Consider the following 9,100-nt stretch of genomic DNA (forward strand, 5'->3'; position numbering starts at 1 on the left):
CCCCCCCACCTCCCCCCCCTGCCCGCCTGATTCCCCCTAACTGCCCCCCCTTGCTGGCCTGCTTGCCCCCAACTTCCCCCACCGCTGGCCTGATCACACCAACTGCCCTCACCTCCTGGCCTGATCGCCCCTTACTGCCTCTGCCTCGGCCCTGCCACTATGGCTTTGTCTGGGTGGCGGCCATGGAGCCAGCTGGGGCGACCAAGGAAGCCAAGCCGTCTGGAGAGGAAGCCAAGCCTCCCATGCCCGCTCTCCAGCAGGCTTGGCTCTGTGGCTCTGGCCAGCACCACCATCTTTGTCATGTCAATTTGCATATTCCCTCCTTATTGGCAGTGGGTGCCGCCATCTTTGTCTAGAAGTGATGGTTAATTTGCATGTTACTCTTTTATTAGATAGGATAGCATTACTGTCCATTATTGTAGCTTAAAAAGAGTTTGATGTTTGCTGTTACAGATCCTTAAACTGATCCACTTCTGTGTTTGATGTTGTTTAAAGAGAATTTTTTTCTGGATCTGGTTCTCTTTTTCCTCCTCTAATTCCCTCTGAGTCCACAATTTGTTCTATGCTTCTATGTGGAAGACAGCTATTAAGAATGACTTTGTTATTAAATTGTTTCATTTAGCATTGTTATACACAAATTACATATTTTAAAATTAACTTATAACCACCTCACGTATTTTATCATTACTTATAAATACTATATATAAATAATTTAAACTAATACAACTTACTAAAGCTAATGTAGTGAGTAATAGTAAGATTTGAGATATTTATGCATTTTTTGTTTATTTAATTGCAGTTGTGTTGCTTGATACAACAACTGTGCTGGGAGAGCTAGGATGGAAAACATATCCATTAAATGGGGTAAGTTTGAATATCTTTTAAAAATTGTCATCCTTGTTAGATATTTAGGATCTGTTGTAATATGAAAGAATGGTGGGTTTTGGACTCTCTGTGGTATACATTTTAGCATATAACTTAAATCACATAGAAGAGATTAAATTACAATTAGAAGTGGGAATAATATGTAAAACATACTTGTTTCTTCTAAATTAGTAACTGTTCTTTAACATAGTGTTTATACAGAATAATATTAGAATATTTCATAAATATTTTCTCTAGAAATAAATTTCTATTTGTATATTTAAGACACTTTTGTGTATATATGTTATGAAGTTTGGTAACCTCAGTGAGTATTTGTGCATAAACAAATTTTAAATTACCATAACATAAGTGGATTTCACAGATATTAACAATTTGGTTTTTATTAGAAGCTATGAGTCTACTGTATTTTTTGAAGTTGGCAAAAAGATACATTATGATTAGGTGTTGTTGTTTCTTTTTTTAAATCTAGGAGTAGTTCCTTTTGAAATACTTATAAGGATGCATAATTTACAAAGTACAGTTTTTCAGGTATTAACATTATTTTAGTTTTGTTTGTACTTGATTTTTATGTTTTGATGTATTTTGCATTATTTTCACATTGCAATATGTTTCTACATTTTTATTTTAAGCTAACATAAAAGGGTGGTTTATGAAGCTTTGTGCATTGTTAGTTTTGTCTGTTTAAACAACTTTAATAATGGAGGTGGTCAACTGTCTTCAGGTATAGTTGGGTTAGCTTTTCTTTCTTTTCTTAAAATTTGTTTTTTTTTCTCATTTATCACATTCTTGATAATTTTACATTGCTTCTTCCATTACATCTACAAATTTAAATCTGAAAGGAGAAGTTGACCCAAACAGGTTTTATTATTTTAGAATTATTCAAATATTGCTGCTTGAATTTGACTTTTTATACCAACAGTTATTCAACAGTTAATTATTAAACATGTGTATTCTCATCTAAAAATTCATATGAAGAGTTAAATCTTCCTGTTTTTGATTAACAGGCTGTTTTTTATTTGTTTTATAGACTGATTTTATTTATTTTTTTCTGAAAATTTCTTTTTATTCTGTGAGCTCTTTATCAAATCATTTATGAGAAATATATTTTTAAATTAAGATTATGCTTCAACCTTCATTATCTTCTTTCCATTAAAATGAATAAACATCAGTATGTCTTGTGTGTATAAAGTATGTCACATTTATCACAGTTACTTTCAAGAAGTAAATTAAATTTTTTTCCTAGAAACCTTCTAAGATAATAAATATCTCTGTATCAGTTCTTATACAGAATAACCTATAAGAACTTATAAGTAATTAATATAGAAGCCCTAATTTTTATTTTCTGGGAAAAAAAGACCAAACGCCCCCCACACACACACATTAGAGATCCTATTATTACTGTCCTCATATAGTCATAGCTGAAGAATCATGTGGGGATCAGGAGTTATACCCCTGCTCTAGTGATTGTGTTTGGCTTGGTCAGGCCACATTTCTGAGCAAACTGGTAACTAGGACACAGGACTTACAGAGTTACAAATACACTTACTGATATCATTCTTGTGATGATTTTATCATAGGTATTACTTCATAGTTTTCTATTTGCCAGTTACTGCACTAAGAAATTTACATTTTATTTTCACAGTGGCCCTATAGTGAATTATGGTCTTTAATCAAAAATAAGCTATTTCTGACTCTGAGGCCTGTATCTTTACCTTGGCACGGCTACCTGAGAGGAATATCGGCCACTTCATGAAAGGCCAAATACTTATTTGTGGTATTTGTGAAATTGATTTAGATTTCTTTTCTCTCCTTGATAAATAAACTGTTAGCCTGAGATGTGCATTTTGAACACCAGCCAAGGATCAGTAAGACGAAAGAGAGAAAGAAGAGGTGAAGGAGATACAATAGGAAAAAATATGATAGAATAAGGAGGAAAAGATGGTTAAATTTTATTGAGCATTTACCATATGGTAGGCTTTGTTCAAAGCATGTTACATCAATCATATAAATCAAGTACAGATTTTCCACTATTGAATGATGTAGAAATTAAGACTCAGATACATTAAATATCTTTTACAAGGTTACAGTGCTAGGAAGTAGAACAGCAAAAATGCAAAGCCATACATATCCTAATCTTGTTGGTAATTTCACAGCTAGGTGCTTTTTATTTCTTCTAAGATTCTACAATTTAAAGATAAAGGCCAATGGCCATTTTGTAGTCTACAGAGGGAAAAATAACACTTTGATTTATATGTTAAAATGTAAATTGAATACTCAACTACTTTAGAATATCACTGTTGGAATAGGAGGCTGTATTATTTTAGATTATTGCCAAATAAAAATTCATAAATAGCAAGTGTTAACAGTAGGAAAACTTGAAAGTGGGGACACATCACATGAACATATTTTAAAATAGATCACATAGCAAGTTTTAAAGAAAATATGCAACTTAATTTTTATTTTAATGAAGAAAATAGATTAATGACAATAATGGAGTTTTACTTAATGCTATTGATAGGTTAAAACAAGGATGGGAGTAGTCAGTAAGGATAAAGAACTTTGAAAAAAAAAGGCTGCTAAATATTGCAAGAATGGGAATCATCTAGACATCAATATTGATTAAATAATTTAAAATCTATGGACATTGTTAATCAGTTTATAGCATTTAAGCCACAATTTATTTCTGTATATTAACGTTATAATTATATCTCTTTAAAATTGTATATTTTTTCAGGTTCTTGGGTTGATTGAGCCATGCTAATTTGAATGGCAGTTTAAACTAAAGTTGCCTTTTTTTCAGAGACACTAATCCAGTTGGTTTTACAAAAATATCATGTGCAGAAAAGACAACTTTATGATATATTTATCAATTTTATTATATAAAGTTTATTTTGTATCTCTCTGAATAAAGTATTTCCTAGGAACTTTTTGATAAATTTTTATTTTTATAAAGAATTGAACTAAGATGTTTTTGAAATTATATAGTGCTATATAAAATATAAGTAATTTAGTAAATGATTTCCTGAGTTTTTGTTTGTTTGTTTTACTTAAAATAGTCATTTTACCAGTAGTATCGTTCAGTATAGTTGCAGGAGTAGGCATTCACTATGTGCCTGTGAACAAAACCGTTGATGGTTATTTGAGTAGGAGGTTAGTGGATATAGGAAATAGATGAGTAGTCTTGAGCAAATGAATTTTTAGGCCTGCAAACAGGAAAAGAAAACATATTTATTTTTTGAAATGCTTACTTGAAAACTTATTTGTGCCAGCTTTTAAATATACTTTATTTTAATCAGTGTTCATAATTCATTTAACAAGTCTATTTTATGCTCTTCATGCCAAGTAACTTTTAGAGTGCTTAAAACAGTTTTCTTCTATCCTAAAAGAGTCTTGTAAAGAGATAATTCTACACAATCATAAGTCCAAAGAGAGTGTCTTCAGGTAGTTTTGAATACTCTTTTGAGAAATAATAAAGAGAGGGATTAATTGATTAATTCTGACCCAGGAAAATTGGTAGTAAGGATGTAACTTATCAGCTCTTTCTAATAAACTGTGAAAGAATCACATGTGGGCTAGAAGAGAGGATAGAAATCACCTTTGTGGCAAAGTGAATGTTTTGAGGAAAAACATATAAATTTTAAATGTATGGATTAAGTTTTAGGAATGTTAAGAATCATTTGTGCCCTGACCAGTTTGGCTCAGTGGCTAGAGCAGTGATGGCGAACCTTTTGAGCTCGGCGTGTCAGCATTTTGAAAAACCCTAACTTAACTCTGGTGCTGTGTCACATATAGAAAATTTTTGATATTTGCAACCATAGTAAAACAAAGATTTATATTTTTGATATTTATTTTATATATTTAAATGCCATTTAACAAAGAAAAATCAACCAAAAAAAATGAGTTCGTGTGTCACCTCTGACACGCGTGTCATAGGCTCGCCATCACTGTTAGAGGCTTCTCTCATGGATGTTTCCAACTCTCTATCCCTCTCCCTTCCTCTCTGTAAAAAATCAATAAAATATATTTAAAAAAAAAGAACCATTTGTGTGGCTGGAGTCGGGAAATGTGGTGAGAAATAAGACTGTGATCATAGGCTAAGTCATATTGTGGAAGACTTAGATTTTAAATGCCTTAATTCAGTGGTTCTCAACCTTCCTAATGCCGCGACCCTTTAATACAGTTCCTTATGTTGTGGTGACCCCCAATTTCATTGTTACAAATTGAACATAATTAAAGAATAGTGATTAATCACAAAAACAATATGTAATTATATATGTGTTTTCCGATGGTCTTAGGCGACCCCTGTGAAAGGGTCGTTCAACCCCCAAAGGGGTCGCGACCCACAGGTTGAGAACCGCTGCCTTAATTGATCTAGATAGTGTTTACCTCAGTGCCAATAAGTAAAAGTAAAAACTTTCTGGATTCACTTAAAGAAACAAAACAAAATTTGAAGTATTTTCTTTGTTTAAAGCAATAAAATAGACCCTTGGAATGAAGGATACCATGGAAAATCCTAAGGAAAGGATGTTGAAAATATAAGTGATATGACATTACAGTTTAGTATCACTAAATGATGGGGATACATTCTGAGAAATGCATAGTTGGACAATTTTGTCCTTGTGTGACCAACACAGAGCACACTTATAAACATAGATATTGTAACCTACTACACACCTAGGCTTGTATTGTTTATAGCCTATTACTCCTAGGGTATACACCTGTATGCCATGTTACTGTACTAAATACTGTAGGCAGTTGTAATACAATGGTAATTAATATTTGTATATGTAAACATCAATATAGAGAAGATGCAGCGAAAATATAATATAAAAGATAAAAAATGGAATACCTGTATAGGCACTTACCATGAATGGAGATCCAGAAACAGAAGCTGGTCTGAGGGGTCAGTGATGAGAGCTGAGTGACTATGAAGGCCTACACTGCTGTAGACTTTACAAAGACTGCCCCTGCTTCCTTCTGACAGGGTCAGAAATAGGACATCAAACTTATCAGCAGTGCTCCTTAGACAGGGATGTGGGTTGAATGCTTGGAAATATCCAGGAGAACCTGGCTGAGTGAGGCATAGATCGCCGAAATAGTGACGGTTGGAAGGGAGTGAAAGGTGGTCTGAGGATTACTAGGAATAAGAAATCAAGATGGAGAGATGCAGGAACATGGGGGATTGTCACAGCAGTGGGGTTTTGGATACTGCATGTTGGAGCAGTGGTCAGATTAGGAAACTGGTATTCATTAACAAAGAGGTTTACATAAAAGCATAAAAAAAGAGTTTCACATAGAGAAGGTATAGAACTGATGTAGTATTTTGGCTTTAGAAATTTGATTTTGGTTTCATTGATCCTATCTGGCACAAAAGGTTCTCTCTGGCATTGTATTGATAGAAGAAATAAATCTTGTTTATGCTTTATATCATTCAACCTGAAAATATTTCCAAAGTATAGGGTCAGGCTGGCTATATCTACCACAGAAAACTCTTACTAAAGTGGCAGTGGCATGTAATACTTGTCAAGGTAGCTCTTATGAGGCTGTGTCCTTGTGCAGGATCTCAGGTTCTTAACAAAGAAATTACAACAATGTTCTCTGAGGTCATCAAGCTAGGTCTGGGAGGGCTCTAACTCCCTCTGAATATGGTGCACTGAGGGGGCAGGCTCCTCTGTGCTGAAGCAGGTCAGTGGCTGCCTGACCGTGATATAATTTGTGCTCTCAAAATTGAGCTGTGTGAGTGAGAGGGAATCTATTATCAAGTCCCACAGATATTGCTTCTGTCGGGGGAAAAAAATTCCTCCTGAACCACATATCCTTCCATTTCTTACAGAAAATTCAGCTCCATTAAAATATTATGGAACTGCTGTCATGTATATGCAGTTCATTGTTGACCAAAATGTTGTCGTATGGTGTATGACTGTATTGATATACTGAAAACAGTATATTGAATAGTTATATTTGAATAGTGGTTAAAGCTTGGTTTCAGAACAGAATGAATACAACAGAGAATTTGACTCATAATTCTTTTAAAAAATATATATTTTATTGATTTTTTTGCAGAGAGGAAGGGAGAGGGATAGAGAGTTAGAAACATCGATGAGAGAGAAACATCAATCAGCTGCCTCCTGCACACCCCCCCACTGGGGATGTGCCCGCAACCAAGGTGCATGCCCTTGATTGGAATTGAACACGGGACCTTTCAGTCCACAGGCCAACGCTCTATACATTGAGCCAAACCGGTCAGGGCATTGACTCATACTTCTTAACTTTGTGCTCTTACTGTCTAATGTCAAAAATTATATGTCTACACTAGGGGCCCAGTGCACAAATTCGTGCACCTTAAAAGGAACTGTGGGCCTCGAGGCTGCGGTGGGCACAGGGGCGTGTCTTGGTCCATCCTCCATGTCCCCATCTAGGCCCTCCCATCATGGCCCCCTATCTCCTCTCTGAAGGTAGCCCCGCTCCCACCACCACCGCTCCCACTTGCACCACTTGCACCCGCTGACGGTGCGGAGCGATTGGGGCTGAAGCCAGCAGCAGGTGTGAGCGGCAGCTGCTGCCCCAATCACCCCTCAGGAGCAGGGAGAGGTGGAGAAGCCCCCAGTGGCAATTGGGGCCGGCAGGCACTGTTCACACCCGCTGACAGCACTGAGGGATTGGGACCGGCACCGGGCGCTGGCAGTGGGTGCAAGCGGTGGCTCCAGTGCCAGCTGCGGGTGCAAGTGGGGCTGATGCTGGCAGCAGATTTGAGCGCCAGATGGGACCACGGCACACAGGAGCAAAGACTTTTCAGTAACCACTAGAGGCTTGCCCCGTTGACAGCAACCAGTGCCCTGCCTTGGTCTCACACCCCTGCTCACCTGCTCCACCATCCTGCTGTGGCTGATTCCTGCCAATATTCTGTATTCTGCTGACTGCTGCTGATGCCCGCCATGTTTCTCATGTGCCCCCTGGTGGTCAGTGAATGTCATAGCGACCGGTTGTTTGGTTGTTCAGTTCGGTTGTTGAGCCATTCAGTCTATTTGTTTATTAGGATTTTATATATAGAGATAATTCAGAACTCTTAGGAACTTTATTCTGTGTCCCTTCCATCCTTTATTTGTCAACATACTACATTAAGAATAAAATTATGAGGATCTAGCAGAGTAGCTAATAGTTCCACGATAATCAATGAAAGAATGTCATGTGAATAAAATTTTTACATAGCCTTGTAGAAGTTATAAATGCATACTGAAGAAGTGTTTTCACTAACATTAAGGGCAGGCATATGCTCCGGATGTTTTTTTTTTTGTTATGAATAACTAATAACTGGTTAATACTAAATCTTACTCTGCAGAAAACTGAAGGACCTATTTCCATTTTAATTTCCTGGGAAGGAGACAGCTAGTTTTTAAGAAGTTATGCCAGTCTAATTCTAATGAGAGAAAAAGAAACACAAAATATAATCCTCATGCAGTAACTTTGTACATATGTGTGTGTGTGTGTGTGTGTGTGTATCCTGAATTTATTACTGTAGTCTGCAAATGTACGAAGGAAAATTATATAAATTTTTTTGAAACTTTAACTTTATTTTTTAATTGTTTATTGCTTAAAGTATTACAAAGAGTATTATTATATATGTCTCCTTTAACTTTCTTTTGATATTTTCATTTATTTTATGTAGTTTTAGCCAACATGTAACATTGTAGATAAAAGAGAAAAATAGAGTTACAATAAGAGGCCCTCTAGTTAAATGTTATATTAAAAACTCTTACTACCCATTACATTTCAGGCCCATTCTATACTACATAGCAGGGGGTATGTCATGTTGGGGCTTCTTGGCTCAATATTAACTCTAATAAAAAGTAACTGCTGGTACCCAGAAAAATAAAAGATTTTATAATATAAACTAGAGGCCCGGTGCACAAAAATTTTTGCATCCGGGGGAGGGGGGATCCCTCAGCCCGGCCTGTGCCCTCTCGCAGTCTGGGACCCCTCAGGGAATGACCACCTGCTGGCTTAGGCCCGCTCCCCAGGGGATTGGGCCTAAGATGGCAATCAGACATCCCTCTGGCAGCCCGGCAGCCCTCGGGGGATGTCCACTTGCCAGCGGGGAGCAGGCCTAAACTGCAGTCGGACATCCTTAGCGCTGCTGAGGAGGCAGGAGAGGCTCCCACCACCACCACTGTACTGGCAGCCATCAGCCTGGCTTGTGGCTGAGCAGAGCTCCTCC

General features: G+C 36.8%; 1 protein-coding gene across 1 annotated transcript in view; it reads left to right on the plus strand.

The window, feature by feature from the left end:
* LOC102255541 (ephrin type-A receptor 6) overlaps window positions 1-9,100 on the plus strand; it is a 994,071-nt gene that overhangs the window by 83,644 nt on the left and 901,327 nt on the right. The window contains exon 2 of the mRNA XM_014528319.1: window positions 800-864. Coding sequence (XP_014383805.1) covers window positions 800-864 — 65 coding nt within the window. The remainder of the gene's footprint in view (window positions 1-799; window positions 865-9,100) is intronic.

This window comes from Myotis brandtii, unplaced genomic scaffold, assembly GCF_000412655.1.
Source record: "Myotis brandtii unplaced genomic scaffold, ASM41265v1 scaffold63, whole genome shotgun sequence".
In the NCBI taxonomy this organism is placed as follows: Eukaryota; Metazoa; Chordata; class Mammalia; order Chiroptera; family Vespertilionidae; genus Myotis; species Myotis brandtii.